The 23,448-nt window shown below is 35.8% G+C and overlaps 1 protein-coding gene across 1 annotated transcript; it reads left to right on the forward strand.

Moving 5' to 3' along the window:
- Nucleotides 1-1,240: 1,240 nt before the first annotated feature.
- Nucleotides 1,241-7,301, forward strand: LOC123549784 (uncharacterized). Its single transcript, XM_053524132.1, has 6 exons — nucleotides 1,241-1,249; nucleotides 1,624-1,767; nucleotides 2,248-2,459; nucleotides 2,728-2,796; nucleotides 3,015-3,110; nucleotides 3,600-7,301. The coding sequence occupies exons 1-6, from the start codon at nucleotides 1,241-1,243 to the stop codon at nucleotides 3,622-3,624; spliced, it is 555 nt and encodes a 184-aa protein (XP_053380107.1). The 3' UTR covers nucleotides 3,625-7,301.
- Nucleotides 7,302-23,448: the final 16,147 nt, after the last annotated feature.

The raw sequence follows: 23,448 nt of genomic DNA on the forward strand, positions 1-23,448 counted from the left end.
TAATAGATCGATATTTGATCAATAGAACTTTTTTTTCAACCCTTTATCAATAATTGATCTCATTAATCAGATCAAATATACCGTCAAACAAACATTTAGGGAAGTCGTGGAATAGACCACACAATTCTCACAGCGTGTGAAAATTTTTAATTAACCGATACATTCTGACCACCGAAAGTGTGAAAATTTTTGACACCTCTGCTCGAGTTTGCCAGAAGAAGCAAATAGTAAATTAATACAAAGGGACCAGGTGTTATGCTCGAGCGATCGAGTTATCAATGCTCTACCCAGCCATTGTAATTTCACATAGAAAATAGAAGGAAATCGGCCGGGACCACATAAATTGCTCGAGCGAGGCCGGGTACTCAAGTCATCGATGCTCGAGCGAGCGGTGTTTCACAGTAGTATCATAATTTTTGTGATTTATTAACATTTCAAAATTTAGAAAATTTGAACAAGTTTTGTAGCGGTCCACTAGGCAATGCTACATGTCAAATATCTAAGCTCTAGGCCTTTTGGTTTATTTTTAGAAAATTTTTGAAGATTTTCCTATGTAAAATCAAGTGACCCCTTGGGAAGGGTCAATTTTGACACTGGGGATCATGATTTGAACAAATGTTGTAGAGGTCCATCAGGCAATGCTACATGTGAAATATCTAAGCTATATCAAAGAGCTATAAAAATAAATAGATTGGCAACTTGAAAGGCATATAGAGCAGATCTCGCCAACCTCCCGTGACAAAAAAACGAGATCTCGTTTACCGGAAGTGGCGCTTTCTCCACGCGCCATTTTGTATGGGAAAGCAATTATTCATCGGTAAAATGATTATCACCGTATGACCACGCTTCTTTCGATGGCAAAAAAAAACTGTGTACTTCGTGTCTTAAGACCATTTCACATTAAACTAATTTTGTTTTAGAAGCTAACATGTATTTTAAATGTAGTTTAAAGGTACAAATTGTAACTCCATGCTCGCCGATGTTTGTTTTTAGCAAGATAACGCCGAATCACGCTCTGACACGAGCTCACGCAAGATTACAGCCAGTTGCCATTCTGTGTATTTTATACTTCTTTGGCTGTATCTACCACACAGTGGTGTGGGAGGCATATTGATTAACTACTGTCTGTCACAAAGCTTGTCTGTACTCTTAAGTCAATTATTGCTCATTTGATCTTCACCAAACTTGAAGAAAATGTGTTTGACCATAACACCTCGGCCAAGGTATATAACTTGCCTGAATGGCAAAGGTACTTCGGATAATGGCCCTTGAAACTTGTTTTGATAATCAAAGCACTGAAACGGTGTGGGAAAGATGTGCTTTTCTAAAAAGCGGCTATAGTTTCTGAACTAATATAAAATGTGTTTTCTTTAATAGCTTTATATAAATGTATAGTATCTATAAGATTATAGAAAAAGTTGATATGAATTGCAAGCAAAGTAGTTCTTCATAAGTATACAATTTCAAACATGCATGTTAAACTGTATGTAAAATCAGACGGCTATCTATAAATAAGCAGTGCAGAACGCTTGTGAATTATTTCGATTTGCTTGCCATTCAGATGGATAAACAAGATATCCATGAAAGTTTAAGGTCAAGTTCTTTCCCTTTATCAACAGATAGTTAGAAAGAAAATTTGCAGATTTCAACTTATTCCAGGTAGCAGCTGAGACCAGAAACAAAGACCTGAGGCCATGGGTGCCAGACCTGATAAATCATTTTTGGCATTGTTGTCAAATTGCTAATGGCAATGAAGATGTCTTGCCGGTATGTTCATTTTGTCGTTTTAAACAAAAAGAGTTCTCTGGATTAATGTGATAGTCTACCTGCTCATTATTTACATTACTTTTTCATAATATTCCAAGTTACCAAAAACAAAGCCTGGATGAAATGAAAAGCATGTAATATTTGCATAGAAATAAGACTTAATGACTAAATTTTCATAAACGCCCACTTCTAAACTAATTCTGATCTTTTACAATTCTGTTACACTAAAGGCTCATATCACCTTTGTTAAAATGTGGTTATCATTTTTATTTACATAAAATATTTTTGCTAATTCTGTTGTTTTTTTTTTTTTTTGTACTTTTCCTGAAAGGACAAACTCATAGTAATGAATTATCAGTTTGTTGGATAAATGTAAGGGAGGTTGTCAGAAAAAAAATCATCAACTTTTATCGATACTATTTATGCAGCACATTTCAATGAAGGTGTTGTGGGACTGTAGCACGTGTTGTTATTTGCTAGGCAAGGTGGAGAGGTGCACTTCATCATGTGACTAATGTGCATGAATGGATTTCTGGTGATGATGCAATAGAGCCAAAATGTGAGCTCGAGGAATTGGAAGAGAAGGAAGACGACAAGTGGCTTGAAGCAGGATCTCCTGCACATGAGGCATTGACACATGTCATGCTAGACACACGGTTCCTTCACAACCTTCACCATTATGCTGACTTCAGGTAGGAAATAGTCATGAATAACCAATGAAGTCAATATTGCAACAGACCTCTGAAACAAGACATATCATGTAATCACAAGATGCAGTAGTCCGTTTTCTAACATTAGTATCAAAAGTCCATAATTAAATAGTAAGAAATGTGAAAGTAAGGAGGTTCATACTTCTTGAAATATAAAAGTATGTAATTGAGCATAGGTATTTATTGTTTTTATGATGTATTAATTTTTATTGTGGGCATATCTTTCACTGTTTTATATTTTATATTACAGGCACACTGGAGAACTGGAAACATTCCATGAACATATCCTTGTGAACTGTGCTAAAAGATTTGCCTACACGTAAGTATGAAAAAAAAAGTTCTTTACATGCTGCAGTAAAACTCATTGTACTCCTCAGCTAATATTACAAAATTAATCTCTATAACTCTAGATTCAGATACCTTGAGAGTTTATGTATTTGATATTTGTCAGCAGACAATAAAATATTTACACAACATAATGGGACTATTATCATTTCATGAAAACATGAAAGCTCTAAACTGAGTAATGTGTTGTAGGTATCCAGTCTATAAAGCAAGAAACTACTTGGCAGGACTGGACTATCAGATTCACAAGGAAAGACCATTTCTGATGAATAAGAATGGCGAATTTAGGTTGGTATTGTGAAATTTCTTCTTTTTTTTTCTAATTGATATTTCTATTCATAATTCATCCCATGCCGGTAAAGAAGGCCAATATTTCTCCTTTTATCTGTTCTAAAGCTGCTATTGTCATTTATGAAAAAAATGTTGGTATCCAAGTATAAACTATTTGGCAGTATTCTCATGGTGCAGGCTTGTACCTGTCAGAGTTGTCCATAGATCACATGTATGAATTTTTTCCCTACTGCAATCCTGAATTATGATTTTTTTTTCTGGACTTAGAAGTTATATCATGTAAAACAGCATCTCAGCAGTTATCTAATCTGTTATGGATTTAGGTAATTTTTTGTAGGTGTTCTGTAGCTCTGTCTTTATGTTTAAGGTTTTTAAAGAAAGTTTGTATTGATCTTTGACATTCTTTGCAAGATATTTCTCCAAATTGTAATGAATTGAAATGATTGCATTGTCCTCTAGTGCATTTCACATATTTAAATTGTATAGACTTCATAGATGCTTCTCTAAATGAAGTGGATCATACAGCTGCTACAAAGAGAAAGTGCCAAAGACATACACAAACTTTTTAATGGCTTCCAAGAAATCCAGATTTGATGAGAAGTGAATGCAACTTACACAAATATAGTCTTGCGTGAATTGTCATAGAACAGGACTTCAGGACAGAAAGATATCCATTATTCTACCATATATGAAATAAACATTTGCAAAATCTCAAAAATATTGAGGATTGAATAAATGTACTGGGTGCCGACCAGTCACCGGACAGAAATCTGGGATTTTCCATTGCCGTTTTATAAAAAATTAACACAAAAACATGAAATTTGCCCCGATAAAACTTCAGCTCATTTGTCTTCCGAAAATGTAAAAAACTCAAACAATCGGACGTAAAACATCGTATATCTTGAGGCTCAAAAGGGGTAATGAAATGCATTAAATCAAACAAGGTGGAATAGTCACCGGACAAATATTTCAAAGACTGATTATTTTTATTTGACGATGACAATTGTACCGAAAAAAACTGATTATGTCCATCTGTCTTCTACGCCTTCTAGAAACATCTTTTCATGCACATTCAAAGTGTTAAACTATCCTCGGGGTCGAACTACATAACAGCAGTGATTTACCCATGTTACCATTTTAAACGAAGTACTATCTGCAGAAAATACCTCGGTGCTTATGCCACCATAAGGAGCCAACAATCAAATCTCTTTCCGTTTTTGTTACTTTCAGAAAACCCAAGCAATCTATAAATATATTTTTATACAAATGAGGCTCGGAATGGATGTAAATATATATTATCATATGCAAGGGCATTCACTCGTGCGGTATTAACACATGACCTAGCAAATGATACAGACGTTCATTCATTTTACAGAAACAGTATTATGTTTTACCAATATGTGATCCAAGTGAGGACTGAATCAAAAAGAAAACTGTCATCTGCAGTTGTAGGGGTCTGTGCTATACATGTAATTGTTTGAGACCCACTTGGTGACCCCCAAAAATAAATCAAGTTGCGCATGCGCACTGCCATTCCAATGCCCCAAGGTCAGAGGACAGCAGTTTTGTAAACACGGGTGAGAATTGGTACGATTTTCCTCGTTTACTCTTATTTGTCAGTCAATATTGATATATGAAAATGAAAACAGTGCTGAATGTTTCCGATTAGCAGATTACTGCGATATAATCGAAACAAAGCCGTAATTACGTTTGTCAAGTATATATTCCTGTCCAGTGACTGGTAGGCACCCAGTAGAGTATTTCTTATTTGTTCAAACCATTTGAGAGGGTAAGTTACACTATAACCAAACCAAAGAGCAAAAGTCTTGAATCCACATGCTGTTTATTTTCTTTGTAAGTTGTACATATAACAAGTGCCAAAATGTCATAAACCCAGTCAGGAAATCTGACCAATTCTGTAGAACAGGAGATTCAAAGATAAGCTATTTGATCAGTAAAGTAGGCCTGTACACCATAGTCATTTTAATAGTGACTTCATTACACAAAAAGGCATAATTCTATTTGCTGGAATATATATCTGATCAATAATGGACTTCTCTTCAAAATGGCTGAATTTTATATCTGACATATTAGATGTATTTGTATTTTTTCAGCTAATGATAAAAAATACTCCATTTAATAAGAGGACATATGACATCATGGTGTATGATACATGATACAATCTCATGATAGTCCAAAAAGTTTGTATCAGACAGATTAACCAGTTAATGGGCAATACGGTCAAACTTGTCTATAAATACCACCCTTGTGAAAGACAAATGGTCTTTTTTCATGGGTTAAAATACACTGTTATAATTTAGAAACAAAACATGTGGTCCCTGGAGCCAGGTAGTCTCTTTTAACCCTTATCATGCTGGACACAACTGATTCTGCCTCTGATCATCATCTGCACTGTATACCATTCAGTCAATACGTTTTGGTAAGCACCCCTTTTTAACAGTTAATGGTACTGTCGTAATTGAAGGATGGACAAGTTCGTTACATAAATTTACCATGGTAAGGTGGTATTTAAAAACAAGTTTGACTGTAAATGATTTCTGGAGTACTCATGAGGCAGAAGCCTCTGGCTACAGTATACTAACAGTACTTACGGATTTTTACCGAGAAATAGCGACACACAATTTCTATTTTTGGCTTGGTCTGGCTTATGAAGGATGGAATAACGAGTCTCATGTTAACGTTATTGTTCATTCAATAGCTAGACATGTTGGTATGATGGACTTTATTTGTACATGGCCTCTATTGATTTCAATGTCACTGAATCGAATGTAAAGATTACAATGACCCGAACATTGAAAAAATGAATTCTGCATGATATATGGACAAGTATTTCACCTAAGACCTTGGAACTTCGAAATAATGCTGTTGGTCTTTATGTCTACATTAACATTTTTGTTAAAAGGTCACTGCTTCAAAGGTCAAGGTCACAGGGACATGAACATGTTAGCTTGGTTGTTTTTATTCAATATCTGGACTAGTATTTCACCTAGGATCTTGATACTTCCAATTTATGATGGTTTTGATGTGAACATGACCTCTAATGATTTCAAGGTCACTAAGTCAAGGTCACTGGGACTTGAACATTGAAAATAATTTTTGCTCAGTATCTGGCCTAAGACTTTGAAAGTTTATAGTTAAATTGGTCTTTATGTGTATATGACCTCAAATGATATCAGGGTAAAAGGAACCTGAACATGTAAACCTCTGTATGACCTCAAATGATATCAGGGTCAAAGGAACCTGAACATGTAAACCTCTGTATGACCTCAGATGATATCTAGGTCACTGAGTCAAAGGAATCTGAACATGTTAACTTTGTGTTTACTCAATATCTGGACAAGTAACACCTAGGACTTTGAAACTTCATACCTATGTTAGTATTGATGTGTACATGACCTCATTTTATCTTCGGGGTCACTGGGTCAAACATTGAAAATGGTTTCTGTGCAATATCTGGGCAAGAATTTCACCTAGGGCCTTGAAACTTCATAGCTATCTTGGTCTTCATGTGTACCTTACCCAATTAATTTTTTAGGGTAAAAGGTCAGGGTTACTTGAATGTTACTTACTACCAAAGGTAAGAACCAGTTTAGTGAATTGGAGCTAAACTGTTCAAATGCTGGGAGTTATATGGTTTTAACTATAGAATTATGGGGCTGTTCGGCTACTGACTAAACTTTGTTGAAACATTTTGTTCTTACTTATTCTATAGTTTGGTGAAGATATGATAAAAATAGTTCTATATAGAAACACATGAATCTTTGTACCTATTGTCCGACCAACATAGCCAGTCCCATTGCTTAGAAACAGCATAAAAAATGAAAACAATTGTGTTAATTTCATACATTTCTTGCATAGAATTGCTTAATTTACAAATGCTTGTTCATAAAATACAAAGGATGTCTAAGAAATTCATGGAACAATTTCATTTATGTGTGGAGTTACTTTTTGTAAGCTTACAATGAGTTCTTTATACAAATGCACACAATAATAGACTAATTTCTATAAAACTGTTACATTTGTTGGTTTACCTAATCTGTGTGTGACTAGCATTTCTGATGATTTTTTTCAGTACTTAGAAACCCTTCCTTTTTACAAGACACTAACTAACCATTGTTAAGCTTTTGATATGTAGATAGAACTCATGACTGTTATTAATAAATGATATATTACTGACAGACTGTAGTTACTTCAGCTTTATTTTGGATGTTGAAAATAACATCACTTGAAAATTCCTCATAATTTCCTGTAGTCTAAAGACAATACAAACTGTATCTCAAAAGTGTCAATCATAAGCAAACAAACTCAAATGATAAACATCAGTAGTTGAATGTAAAAAAAGGTCTCAAAGACCTAAACTAGAACTTTCATAAGGGTTTTATATTCACAGTTTTTCCTTTTATACATCAAAGAAAAGGCACTGTATAGGTGAACAAGAGCACCGTCTTGCGGGTGCTGACGCTCATCTGATTTTTTTTGTATAATAGAAATATTGTCCTACCCATGATTTTCTAAGTCTAAAAAAGGCCATCACTCTTGCAAAAAGCAGGATAGAGTTATGTTTCTTGATGTACAGTGTCCACTTATGATGGTGAAAAACTGTTGCAAGTTTTAAAGTAATAGCTTTGATAGTTTATGAGAAAAGTTGACTTAAACATAATATTCAACCAAGAAAATGATTTTTCTAAGTCCAAAAGGGGCAATAATTATTGCAAAAAGCAGGATGGAGTTATGTTGCTTGCTGTACAGGGTCAGCTTATGATGGTGAACAAGAGTTGCAAGTTTTAAAGCAATAGCTTTGATAGTTTAAGAGAAAAAGTTGACCTAAACATAAAACTTAACCAAGAAATCTGATATTTTCTAAGTCCAAAAGGGGCCATAAATCTTGCAAAAAGCAGGATGGAATTATGTTTCTTGCTGTACAGGGTCAGCTTATGATGGTGAACAAGTGTTGCAAGTTTTAAAGGAATAGCTTTGATAGTTTAGGTTAAAAGCTGACCTAAACATAAAACTTAACCAAGAAAACTGATTTTCTAAGTCCAAAAGGGGCAATAATTCTTGCAAAAAGCAAGATGGAGTTATGTTTCTTGATGTACAGGGTCTGCTTATGATGGTGAACAAGTATTCCAAGTTTCAAAGCAAAAGCTTTGATAGTTTAGGAGAAAAGTTGACCTAAACATAAAACTTAACCAAGAAATCTGATATTTTCTAAGTACAAAAGGGGCCATAAATCTTGCAAAAAGTAAGATGGAGTTATGTTTCTTGCTATACAGGGTCAGCTTATGATGGTGAACAAGTATTCCAAGTTTCAAAGCAATAGCTTTGATAGTTTAGGAGAAAAGCTGACCTAAACATAAAACTTAACCAGGCAACGCCGACGCCGACGCCGACAACCGCTCAAGTGATGACAATAACTCATCATTTTTTTTCAAAAAATCAGATGAGCTAATAATCACACGACTGTCTTGACCATGCTTTGAAAAACTGGGTTATTCTCTGAGTAAATTACACATGGCACAAAAATGGTCAGATCTGTAAAATGACAATGTAACTCAAACGAAACATGCAGGCACAAAGCCTGTGTACTGTCCTGAGGCTGAAGGAAATTTTTGCCTTATAGCTAGAACACAGCAACTAGGAATCACTCGTCGGATTCCAGCCCCCAAGCGTCCGTGTCTCCAAAGTGTAAAATTGCGATATCCTGCATGTCGCATTGTTCTATTGTAATCTTCAACTGTTGGCGATGTCTTCCCAACATATCCCTGTAGTAGGCTTGTCCTATTGCCAACACTTCTGGGTCAAGAACAATACGGTTCATTGCTGAAAAAAAAAAACACTTTTCATGGATTTACTGACTTATCTGTACCTATTTGATACATAATACAGTACAAACTCTCCAGAGCGGCCCTCTCTTGTGCAATAATTGCTCTATAACATCATCAAACTTTCTCTAAGCTGAAATATACTTTAAAGTTTACTTCTCTAGAACAAAAACCTGTACACAATTGTCAATATTTGTATCTCCCAAAGGGCACTGCTCAACAGAGGTTGCACTGTATTGAAATTTGTGCTCTAAGATAAAGGGACACAATATAGACAAACACATGAAGAAAAATCAGATACATGTATTCTATAAAAAGGGACTTAAGTTTGCTACAATGTAATCTTGCTGTGTTAGATTGTCCCAATGTGCTGAATATGTGTGGAAACAAAAAAAAAATAATAAAATTTTGACAGAACAAGAGATTAATGTCAGTAATCCTATGACGTCTTATTATGATGTTGAATGTATAAGTCAAGTTTGAAAGCAATAGACATCCTGGTTGTGGAAAAAACATAATTACATGCAGTGGCACTGATAAACAAAAGATGTCAAGCTGAAGAAACTAGTGTGGAATTTAAAAACAGACTTACATCTCTCTGGCTCACACAGTTTTGTGGAATACAACCACAACATTTTTTTTCTAACTCCGTGGGCATTTCTCTGCAGAAACCACATCAGCACCATGAATGATGGTACTATGTTGCCTGAAGGTGATGGTGGTGGAGTCCCGTCATCCTCTACAAGGTCAAAGAGAAGCCCCGGCTCCCTCTTCAGTAAGGCCAGAACCAGATTCCTCAGCTTCTCTGTGTCCATACGTTTCACCAATTCCTATCAGAAAGAAAATTAATATGACATTATCAGAATACTCATTTCATAGTCTTATCCTAGTGCTGTCAAACTATAGTCAAGTCCATATTAAAAACCAACTCTATTAAAATCTTGTCATGTATGTAAAGCACCAGAACTGAACATTTACACTAAAAAATTAGGACAGACACACCTGTTGATAAATACCACCTGTCTATAGAGACTAGAGTAGCTTTAGTTTTATACAGTAGGCTGACTCTCTTCACATGTTTGACTGTACCAGTACTGGCTAATTCTGGTGAAGAAATTGATTTTTAATAACTAATGTATGAGAAGACGGAAACTGTATTATCACAGACTGAAGGAAATAGGAAAATTTTATTTTCATTGCACGGTTTATATTATGAAACAAATGCTGTTAATGCTGTTTTATGAAAATTAATTATGTCGGCAATAACAGCAAGATATTTATCACATTGTAGAAATACAATTCATACCTCGGCATTGTCTAATCTTTCTTTAAATCTCTCTTAGACTCTTTCTTTGTCTGACTTGGACAACCTGGTACTTTTTACACAACCACCCCAACCCCTGCCTTGCCCTCGTCTACCCCTGCCTCCACCACTGCTTCTGGACCTACTGCCCCTAACTCCTCTTCCCCTTCCACCTCTGTCTGTTCCACTGGTTGTCTTAACTCTAGCACTGCCCCTGCCCCTGCCTCTTCTACTGCTACTCCTTATATTAAAAAATGAAGACAGCACATGATGAAATTCATTAACATTATTGCAGAAACGACAAATGGACATAGTTTGCCGTATTAAAATTTATTAATTGGAATATATATTAAAAGCATCAGTAGTACCTGATCAATTATTGGGCTGAAAGCCTAAGTATGAGGTATTATTTCAGCTCAACATGTAATTTTTACTTTACAGTAACAATTTCATGTCTTTTGCATCTCTTGCATCATTTGTGCTCATTGCAATAAGATAACATAATGTTCACAAATATCTGGTATCAGTTTCACAACTTTTAAGGGAAAGGAGAAACAACTAAAATGAAATGACATATTTAAGCCGTGCCATGAGAAAACCAACATAATGACTTTGTGGCCAGAATGGATCCAGACCAGTCCGTGCATTCTAGTCAGGAACCATGCTGTCTGCTTTCAAAGCCTGTTGCAATTAGAGAAACTGTTAGCAAACAGCATTGATCCTGACCAGCTTGCGCGGATGCACAGGCTGATCTGGATCTATTCTGGTCACAAAGCAACTATGTTGGTTTTCCCATGGCGTGCCTAAATTTAATATCATAACAGGGTGCAGCTGTGTGGTAATTAATGTCAAGGTATTCAGTTGAATCCCAGTCAGAGCTTATCATTTTCAGTCAGATATACTTTATGTTTAGACTCGGGTTGATCCTGAATCCCATGTTATATTCCATGTTTGTTTCGATTTGGTGTACCATGTGATCAGTCACGTGGTATGGTGACGTTTGAACGCGCTAAATTTAGAACCGGAGATATATCTTACTTTCATTTTCACATTTTTTCCTTTACGATTATGACATTTTCTGTAAGTTTTTTTTCACATGGAAGGTACTGTATATGTTTTTTGGATAGATTGTAAGCAAGTTAGTGAAAAAAAAACAATTTTTATTATTAAACAAGCCTGGGGATCAGTCCTTATAATTTTAGGGCATGTGGCGCCCCTAGCGTTAAAATTTATCAAAATTTGCAGGTTCCCGGCTTCGTTGAAGTCATAAGGAACATAGTGTATGGTGAATAGTGCATTGTCGCTGTGCCAAGTGTCGAAATTTCTTTTTTCCTATTTAAAACTGTAATTAATGCAAACGCATATGGAAGAGCTACTTTACAAAATCAAAGAATGGTCATACATGCAAACAATTGATTTATTCTGTGCATCAAACTAACTGAAGTATATGCATGCGAACATTTGATATAGAGCTATGCAGGAAGCATGTTATGAAGCACCAAGCATATAGAGGCTAACATAGACGAGGATTTATTTATTGACCAGTGCATTGTCGAGACTGACGACCAAACAGAAAACACACCACGGAGGACGTACTATGACTAAAGAACAGAAGAAGAGAATTGTCTGATGAACTGTTATGTAATAGAATTACGTAGTGTAATCAATTTTTTGTATTACTATTGGTGTTATACTGTTCTTAAAATGTGTGAAAATAGAAGTTTGATTATAATTAATGTTTTATGCTAAAATAGTGTTACCAGTATACAGTCTAGTTTATACATAAATGTCTATTTAAACTAAACTAACAGTATATAACTTTTCCTATTAATTAAATGCTATTTCTTAATCACTAATTGATTTTTAATTTTTATCCATTAGTCTGTATTGTTTTATTTTGACACTGTACCCTAGATACCGGTACCATCTGAAATGTTCATACTCTGTTAATAGTGCACTATTACCTTAAGATCATATTGCTATAGCTATATTAGAAATGTATATGGAATTTTGCAGTATATAGATGTTGAATATTATTAAAGGTATCCATGAGTCATCTATATATGTAATGTGTAAAGGTTCCGTACGGTCAGTTGTTTATTGCACATTTTTATATGTATATAAATCGTTGTCAGCACATGCGTTATTTTTGCTATTACTAATAGAATACTTGAATATTATGGGAGACTTGGTTATGGTAACCAGGAGATGTTACTACTTTTAGGCCTACACCTATTGCTGACTTCAATCCTGTCCTATTGTTATTTGCTCATGAGCCTTAGCAGGGTTCTCGGTATGTAAGTTGATTAAGAATGTCCGATTGGAGGCCCTGCGGGTACACCTTTTACATGTTCCTTGCACACCTTTACATGTGCCACTTCACACACCTTTACATCATGTGTTGCTTGACATACGCCGGTGGGCCGGGGGTTAAACCTCCGTTTCCTCCTTTAATAGGCAGTCACTTTTTGGGATCCCGACAGGTATTATCATTGTATTATTATATTGGCGCCCAGGGTTGTGCAAGCCCTTTTGTCTCCCCACTCTTTTTGTACTTTTAATGTGCCACTGTGATTGAGATTTTATTTTGGGATGTTTACATTCCCATTATAGTTTACGAATCATTTTATAGTAGGCCTGGCACTTAGGATAAGGATACCATGTTTAGAGTTTAGTATGAATATAAATGAGAATACCAAGTAATAATATCATGAGGAATTTAAGAGTAAATTTTATATTGGGTACAGTGTAATTTTGTTAATCTGTTTATGTGATTATTTTAAAGCAGAATACCTTTGGTGTGATAGTTTTAGTGAGCAAGACATATTTAAGTCGTGAAAATATCACGTCAAATTGTAACCATACATTTAATTATAAATCTTATGCCTTGTTCCGGAAACTTTAGTAAATAAAAGCTGGTGGGGAGTTGAACTGATCAAAACTAGACTGACTAAAACATTAATGTAATCATGAAATTAAGAATGGCATGCATGTTACATCACACAAGTATACAATAGCATAATAATGGTAAAAGATAGCGACTGTTTATCAAATATTTTATAGAAAATCCGCGGCTAAACATTTTTTGAATTCCTTAAACATTCCCAACTATGACAACGAACAAGTAATAATACAACTAGCAAATTCAGCGACATATCAGTCAGTAATTTCTTACTTATTTTTAGAACTATGTTTATCAAAAGTAATAACTAAACAATAAATAAGTATCCTATCCTCGGCCGAAAGAATAGTTTACTTTAAAACAAGGCGGCTAGACTTTAGAATCTGTCCGTAGCTATTCTCGTTATTTGGGCATTCTTTTATTTATCGATATGGTAGCATGGATATATTTTCCTCGCCAGGTTTAGAAAATGCAGGGGGTGTGGGGGGGCAGCAGCCCCCCAATTATGAAATATACAAACTAAAAAAGCCTTACCTTTATTTAAACCATACAGGTACTGGATATTGCAAATTATGCAGATTTTACCTACGGACAGATTCTAAAAGTGCTCCTCGGTCTTTCGCTCCGCGACATTTGTTTACTTCCGGTTGCTCCGGTGTCACCGTAAGTTTTATGTAACGTCGTTTTCGATTGGATAGTAGCTATCTCCACGTACGTCACGTACCGTTCACGTACCATTGTCGTATGCGGAGCTGTGCTAAAACTATAAAAGGCCTGTTTTTCGGCTCCTCATTGGTCAATCTTTCCTCCACCCTGAAGACAGTAACCCCTATGTTAAATGCATTAAAATCGGCTCCACAAATATCAATTTATCCTGACATATTAAAGCAGACTGGAGTCATAGAACAGTAACTTAAGATAAGATAAGATAGATAAGATAATATTTATTTAACGCCGGTTATATATAAAAAGTTACAACATAAGCTAGAAGCTTGTATCCGACATAAACATATTATCCTATAACAGACAAACAAACAAACTGTAGATAAAAGCATCATTAAGACATATTAAAATAAGTTGATGGAGATAACTTCTGGAGATATGTGGAATTTATGAATACCTTGTAAACTACTGAATATTTTATACTTGGAACAGCTAGAACTTTATATCTGAATAAAAGATGTGTGACTGAACACCGATTTTGCCTCTTTGCTAGAGATATAGGTACAATGCCATCACTCTTTGTCCGAACCCAACTCAACAACTGTTCCCGGTCCTCGGCAGAACAATATTCATCAAAATAGCGTTACATAACATACATTTGTCTACAATTATAATGCATTTGACAAAATGCAACTGAATGTTTGTCATGAATCATAAAGCATTTGACAAATGCAATAATGTTTGTCATGAATCATAAAGCGTTTGACCAAATGCAATAATGTTTGTCATGAATCATAAAGCATTTGACCAAATGCAATAATAGAATTTTTGCATAAATAATCTTCCATATTATGCGCACCCACGATTTGGGGTGGTCCAAGGTGTAAAAAGCTGCGCATTATACATGGGTATCTAGGGTACTTTTTGGTGAAGTCCTTTGCTTGTACCCCTTGGTAAATATTCATTGCTTGTTCATTTTTGGTTAAAATTCATTGCTTGTATATTTTGGTTAAATTTCATTGTTTGAGTATGTAACTTAAAAATCATTGCTTTTATTTTAAGCTCAACAATTCCAAGAATAACTATTCGAAGATACTCACCCTGGCGTTGGCGTTGGTTAAAGTTTTGCATGCAAGTACATATGGCTGTCATTTAAAGGCATATAGCTTTGAAACTTATTTCTTTCTTTTTCTAAGTTTATTACCAACCTCACTGGGTCAAGTCTCATAATTCTGACATGTATTTTGGGCAAATTATGCCCCTTTTGGATTTAGAAAATTCTGGTTAAAGTTTTGCATGCAAGTAACTCTCTCCAAAACTAATGCAGATATTAAACTGAAATTTCACATGTGTCTTTGGGGTTTTAAAGTAGTTGATTGCATCAAGTTCCATAACTCTGACATGCATTTTGGCCAAATTATGACCCCTTTTAAACTTAAAAGTTCTGGTTAAAGTTTTGCATGCAAGTTACTATCTCCAAAACTAAGGCAGATACTAGATTCAAACTCTATAGATATTTCAACATTTCGGATAATATTCCTGCTTCTGGGACAATGATTCGAACAGTGGAGCATTTGCTGTCTTACGGACAGCTCTTGTTTTTGATTAAATTTCATTGCTTGTTTATTTTGAATAAAGTTCATTGCTTTTATATTTTCTTTTTCAGTCCTGGAAGGTAGCTAGAGCCCGTACAGATATAACTATTGATTGACTGGTTCCAAACACTACTTGTGTTTTCCTTGTCAGACGGCCATGGAAAAATGGTGACCCAATCCACTGTACATGATTATTAAACACTTGGTAAATATTATTTGAAGGTGTCCAATTGTTTTTTTTTTTTGGTTGTGCATGCAGCTTTTAAAACCCAATTTCATAAATGATTGATTGGTGTATAATTATACGCCCGTTTGAAAAACGGGACATATTGTGGGAACGCACCTGGCAGGCGGGCGGTGTCCACAGGAGTGTCATGCATAAGAACCAGGTCCCTAGGTCTAAGGTCAAGGTCACACTTAGAGGTCAAAGGTCAAATTCAAGAATGACTGTCCAGAGCATATCTTCTACTACATGCATGGAGGGATTTTGATGAAACTTGGCACAGTTGTTCAACATTATGAGACGGAGTGTCATGCACAAGAACCAGGTCCCTAGGTCTAAGATGAAAGTCACACTTAGAGGTCAAAGGATACAAGAACGAAAACTTTGTCCGGAGCATTTCTTCTTCATGCATAGAGGGATTTTGATATAACTTGGCACAAATGTTCACCACCACAAGATGGAGTGTCATGTGCAAGAACTAGGTCTAAGGTCAAGGTCACACTTAGAGGCTAAAGGTCAGATACAAGAATGACTTTGTGATAAGTGATCACTTCAAATGTGTTGCCTGAAAGGATTTTAACACTACTTTAATACGTATTTAACCTGTAACACAAAGAAAATTACCATTCTGTGTTTAACTTCTTTATTATCTTGAACATGAAATTGATGATTTCAAAAACTTTAACAAAATCACTCTTAGGGCATGGGTACTATTTGCCCTTGGTCATAACATCTATGGCTAGTATTAAATTGATGACAGAATAGCAAACCGTCATTTTCAATGGTCTGGTCGGCTGGTTTCATTTTTAGCATGTACATTTTTTTATTTTTAATTCACAAACTTTTCTGACTTTTCTTATCTTTATTTAATATATTTTAATATTTATTTGTTGTGTTTTAAGTCACACTGACACAATTTTATAGGTCATATGGTGACTTTCCAGATTTAAATGGTGCAGGAAGACCCCAGGTACCCCTCCCGGCATCATCTCAGGCAAGAATGGGCATCTGGGTAGAACGGCCTACCTTCTGTCAGCCAGCTGGATATCTTTTTCACATGATGACCGGAGTGGGGCTCGATCCCACAGTGGTTAGGGGCAAGTGATTCAAAGTCGGGCCACTCTTTATTTTATATTCGATGGTCAGAAATTGACTGAAAGCATAAGTAGCTAGATAGGTCCCTGAAGGCGATTTATATTCAATGGAATATATAGATAAATACCTCCAATCAGGCAACTTGTAATATGTCTTCATAAGCATATCACAGGGTTTTTTCCTTTCATATTAGGGTCCTTCCCTCAGAAAATATCTTTTAAATTATGCAGCTTTCAGACTTTACATCAGGTTTTTTTATTCCCCTTTGCCCAAATACCGAGCTATTTTTGCCCCAAATAACAGGCCTGGGCCCCTTTCCCTCCTGTTAACCCCCCTGCCCCCCTCCCACCCCAAAATCTGAAAAGGATGACTCCTCTGTTTGGCAGCACTTTGTTGCTCATATACCTCATCCCCATGTAATATATAACTGCCAAAGGCATGTCAAATTCACATTCAGTGTTCCCGTTGTTATTTACGTCGGGTAAATCTATGTTTTTCTAGCATTTTGAGACACTGTTACTGACCGTAACCGTTTTGTTACCTAAATTTCGCTAAGTATTTCTTAGCTTTCATCTTCTTGGCCTTTACAGAACTTGTTTTTCGTTGTTTTATTGTCTATATACTAGATCAGAAACCAAATACTCCGCTTTTCCATCGTTTATGATTAAATTAAATTCACAAATAGGTAAAATTTTGATCTTGATTTTCAAAAATAACCACATGGTCTGAACTTTTGCATGACGTCATCAGTTTCTCACGAGATGTTGCGGTTTGACACTTAATGGACGGGACCATCAGAAAATAAAAACAGTGTCAGTTAAGTTATGGTAGCCAGAACTAGTAGATATAGTGCCGGCTACCTAGGTAGCCGGAACCGGCTAAGTAGACTAAAGGTCTTTCTAGCCACTGCCTTTAAACTTACGTCTTCTAACCATGCACAGTTAATTAGTTAGCGCAATATTGCATGTCGCAAGTTTTTTTGAAATATAATTCTCTATACCGACTTTCAAAAGGTAAGTGTTTAACTATTTTCATTCATCTTTTTGTGTAGCGAGCATATTTTGATTGGAACATACCCCAGGTTTTTGACATATTTTGGCTTGTCGCGGTGGCTGCAAATATTATTATACAGAAACTTAGACAAGCTTACTGTCGCTGAGTGGCTGCTTTTTAATTTCTGACTTTTGCAGCCACCGCGACAAGCCATAAGTATGTCAAAAACCTGGGATCTGCTGCGAGCAAAATTTGCTCGCATCTCAAATACATGAATGGAAATTGTTAAACACTATGAAATATATACCATGTTCTCGAAGAAAGAACCTTTTTCTCGCGATCTGCACCAATTATATTCTTGAAATACACAGCATTACCTTATACCTGCCATAAATCCACAGCTATACCGCAATATTGACCTTGTTTTTCAGCCATGATATTTTAAGATGCGTTGTTTTGATCCTTCTCGACCAATCAGAAAACGCGCACCTTACAGCATTTACATTTCAAGTATCGGAGAATCTGTGGAAACCTGTAAGCTGAATTCTCAGCCGATTTTAACTCGATGTCATGCAGCTTATGAGGGATATTACAGGGTTTCTTTTGTGACTGATTCTTAGGACTTCGCACTTATCTGGATTGAATTCCATGGACCAATCAGATTCCCAGGTTTCGAGACTGAAAAGGTCTTGCTGTAGAGCTTGGGCATCACTGTTTGATTTGACCGTAACATAGACTATTGTATCATCTGCGAACAGCCTCACCTTGCTTTAACACTTTCAGGCAGATCATTTATATATGAGAGGAAGAGGCAAGGTCCGAGGATCGAGCCTTGTGGGACACCAGAGAGGACGGGGAGATTGTCAGAATTGTGACCTTCGACGACTACCTGCTGAGTGCGACCTTGAAGGAAGGACTTGACCCAAAAGGTGACCTGTGGTCATACATCCCAACTAAAGTTTGGGGTCTCAGTTTTAGCTGGTTTTGCATTTTATTATATATATATAAATATTTTTTTCCTTCTCTACTCTCCAAAATATGTTTGCTTAAGTAGTCGTACACTAAACACCGCAAGACAAACTTTCAAGGAGCTGTATTAATATAAGCCTCTACATGCTTGTTTACATATCCTTAGACTAGAAAGCTATGTTCATGTTATTATTTATTGCTATATGAAACTGTTTGACTTTGTGTATAATTTATAATGAAAATAAATATTGTTTAAACTAAAATGGGTCCTACGGCTACGTGTGCTGCAGCCACTAGAAATTTGTTCATTTTATATAGAATAAAGAAGGTCGGCTATTTAGGGTGTTCATACAAAAATAAGTAGGGACAGTCACACGGCTACCGTGTATCATAACCACATATAGGCACGGATGTCGTGTTTGTAATATATCATTCACACGACAGTCGTGTATACAATTGTCCCTAATATGGTTCTGGTTGTCAGGTCCGGGTTGTCCCATGGTCCGGGTTGTCCTGATTCCGTACGTTGTACCTGTGGAAGTGTCCATAATTGACCAAACCATTAATAAAGGTATCCACTTCAGTTCTTAAAAAATAACTGTTTAAAATTTGACCAACTAGTTTTTTCACAGTTTAACGTCAGTCGGGTTATTATTGGACATGGGGAGTCCGAGTGATTAGTAATAGGCAGTGCGTGTAGTCTAGTGGTAACACAATTGACTGTCAACCTGGAGCTCTAGACAGAGATTCAAGTCTTGGTCAGATTACGGGAAATTACTGAGATGCACGTGAAAGTCTCCAAGCCACACGGTGGGGAAACCACGTGACTAAATCGGATAACGTGCACGCAAAAGTGCTAAAAATAGGCCCGCTTCAGGTATGTTTTTTCACTATAACTTTTTTGATCCGCCATTGTTTTAAACGAGATAACGTGCATAAACCCCGCAATAAAAAGCTCTTTCATCGGATATATGTAACTTGATGAAACTCCCTCCCGTTTTTACGTAATCCTTGCCCAACCGATTCGAAAGATGCAAAATATTTTGGTAACGAACACGTCTGTTCACAAGTTACGCACCTAGCACAGATTCTGCAGAGAATTTCCGCTGAAATTAGGTTTAAAATAAAGCTTGTCATTGTCCAAAGTCCTGTACCAAATATTTAACATGACTATTCAGGAATATTAAAGATATCGTAAGACAAAGGATGCGGTAACGTACACATTGCGGTTTTCAGGAGGTGACGTACACGTCATTTTTCCCCAGAGGGTAACGTACACGTCAAAAACTATTTATCATGCAGGTAGAACATCTTTGTCTTTAAATGACTGAACTGTAAACATTTTGATATTGTTAAAAAAAAAAATGCAAATGCTGGGAACAGGCTGTTTTTCTTTCGGTAGGTTAGTATATCGAGGGCTGAGCGCGAAACTATTGTATCTTGTTCTTTATTTATATACAGTTACAATAGTTTCGCGCTCAGCCCACGATATACAGAAATGCTACAGTGAAAATGAATAGCATTTGGAATTTTATGGTCTAATCGTGTATGTAATTTTACAAGTAGACATTGTTAGCAGTTGCCATTTTAAATGTCAACTTTTTTTTTCTCCAACTATCAAAAGTTAATTAGGTTTCTGAGAATAAACCATGTCCGTCTGTCAGCAGGGTTTAATCAAATCCATATGTTCAAATCTTCTTGATGACCCGTTGAACTGTAAACATTTTTTATATTGTTAAAAAGATGCTGAAATTAGTATAAATTCTGAACGATAACTGGAACGATAGCATGCTTGATAACCATGATTTTTCTTTATTAAAACGTTACAATACAGAAAATCTTTTTGTTTAATATGACAGCATGCACCTTATTTGAATCATTGACAAACTGTTTTTGAGTTCTATCATGCATGGGACCATAACAATCAGCCAATAATATAAACACGTTGTCGTTTAAATTATCGTGCGGGAGTAATGTTATTCTTTCTGTGGGTTAGTGACAGTTTGTTGGTCAGCTAATTATTCATTTAGACCTCCTTACTGAAACAACATATCAGTATTGACCTAAAGTTTGCATATGTAAGGACATAGTCATTCCATGGTTGATTAAATTATAAATGCTGACATATTCTGATAATATAGATCTATAAATGCGTAAGTTACATCCAAAGCTTTAAAGTAACAGCCTCGGTTATGTTTAGGCTGTTCATTCACAAAATCAAATACCTTATATAAGCATTAACGAGATTACAATTAACTATTTTACTAAACTAAGCTATATTGGATCGCAAAAAAAAGTTAGAAAATGTCGCAAAAAAGTTGAATTTTTCTAACCAAGTACAGTTGACTTAGACAGATTTTGTGTTGCCTACTACAAAGTAGCTGCGACATATAGGGATCACTTTTCCGTCGTCCGTCTTTCTGTCCGTTGGCGACCGGCTGGCGTCCGTCACGCTTCTTGTCCGGAGCATAACTCAAGAAATAATAAAGGTGCTAATTTGTTACTTCATACAGTGATCGAACACAGTGAGAGGATGTGCAGTATCAAAGAACCATAACTCTAGGTGGTCCCATTTTTCAATTATCTCCCCTTATCCTTATAAAAAAGACTTGTCCAGAGCCCAAGTCAAAAACTATTTGAAAAATTTGAAGATACTTTACACATTGACAGAGGAAGCGCAGTGTAATGGTCACATTTTTAAATTACCTCCCCTTATCGTTATATAGAAAGCTTGTCTGAAGCCCAAGTCGAAATTATATAAAGGATTGACTTGAAACTTTGCACATAAATAGAGGTCCAATGAAAGGAAGTACAGTGTCAAAGAACCATAACTCTAACTGATCTTATTTTTGAATAACCTCTCTTTATCAATGGAAAAAACTTGTCTGGGGCCAATGTCAAAACCATATAAAGGATTGTCTTGATACTTGATACATTGATAGAGGTCAGTGAAGCAAAGTGCAGTGTCAAAGAACCATTACTTTAGCTGACCCCATTTTTGAATCACCTCCCTTTATGCATGAAAAGGAAAAGCAAGAAGCTTGACTGAAGCCCAAGCCAAAAACTATGAAGGGTTGATTTGATACTTTATACATTAATACAGGTCAGTGAAAGATAGTGCAGTGATAAGGAATCATAACTCTTACTGACTCCATTTTTAATTACCTCTCTGTATGTATAAGAAACTTGTATGGAATCCAAGTAAAATCAATGATATACAAAATATAAACATGTCAAAAAGAAAAGTAACAAGTTTTTTTCTGTTGTTATTTTTAGAAAATGGGTCGTCCAAAAAAAGTTTTTCCCACAACAGTGGTAGGTTCACGCTCCACTATGTCTCTTCTCGTGCGCCTTTAAATTACTTTTTCTCCGAAAAGACATTTCGCACTCCTGGCAAATATATTCATTCTCCGTGCTATAAATAGATAATAGTTTTACTGCTGTTACTCTCGGTGCAACAATTATACCTATATGCGTATTTAATACTTCTTTTTGTTTGTCTCTTTCAAAAGTCAGAATCATATGGTGCGGACAACTAAACTAACTATCGTTACTGGAAAGAACAAGTACTTGGCTTCCATCACCCGTAAGCAACTGTCAACTTTTTCACTCAAAGATACATGGTCAGTTGCGCATATGATGGATTTAGAGCAAAATAATTTAAAAATTTTATCATCTTACCTCTTTATGTATAGATATACAAGAGCTGTAAACGTGTAATTATTTCCAAGCTAGGATGAGGACCGACGCTACACATTTTCACTGTAGCATTTCTGTATATACTAACATACCGAAAGAAAAACAGCCTATTCCCAGCATTTGCATCTTTTTTAACAATGTCAAAATGTTAACAATTCAGTCATTTAAAGACGAATGGTCTACATGCGTGATAAATAGTCCTTGACGTGTACGTTACCCTCTGGGGAAAAATGACCTGTACGTCACCTCCTGAAAAACCGCAACGTGTACGTTACCGCACCCTTTGTCTTACGATATCTTTAATATTCCTGAATAGTCATGTTAATTATTTGGTACAGGACTTTGGACAATGACAAGCTTTATTTTAAACTTAAATTCCAGCGGAAATTATCTGCAGAATCTGTGCTAGGTGCGTAACTTGTGAACAGACGTGTTCGTTACCAAAATATTTTGCATCTTTCGAATCGGTTGGGCAAGGAATACGTAAAAACGGGAGGGAGTTTCATCAAGTTACATATATCCGATGAAAGAGCTTTTTATTGCGGGGTTTATGCACGTAATCTCGTTTAAAACAATTGCGGATCAAAAAAGTTATAGTGAAAAAACATACCTGAAGCGGGCCTATTTTTAGCACTTTTGCGTGCACGTTACCCAAGTTAGTCACGTGGTTTCCCCACCGTGAAGCCAGGAATAACGTTAATTCTGGTTCTCAGACTTCAAAATTTTAAAAACTGATCTGCATGTTACTGAACAGTGGGACCAAGCTAGATAAAATTCAGACCTGGTAAGTGGAAATTGTTGTTGATAACTACGGAAATTGATTCTTGCATCTTCCTATACATCTTACATGACCTGAAGTTAAAGGGGCCGATGGCGCTACACACTTAAGGGCGTCAATTTCTTAAAATATAATTAAAGGGACCAGTCTATTTTTATACGGTATTTCATGTCTGCCAATTTTTATTTTCTTAAGTATTTCAGTCTTATAGGTTTGTGCTTTCATATGCATTCTTTATAAAGGTACTTTACATTTTATATATTACAATATGT

The sequence above is a fragment of the Mercenaria mercenaria genome, chromosome 15 (genome assembly GCF_021730395.1).
Source record: "Mercenaria mercenaria strain notata chromosome 15, MADL_Memer_1, whole genome shotgun sequence".
Taxonomy (NCBI): domain Eukaryota; kingdom Metazoa; phylum Mollusca; class Bivalvia; order Venerida; family Veneridae; genus Mercenaria; species Mercenaria mercenaria.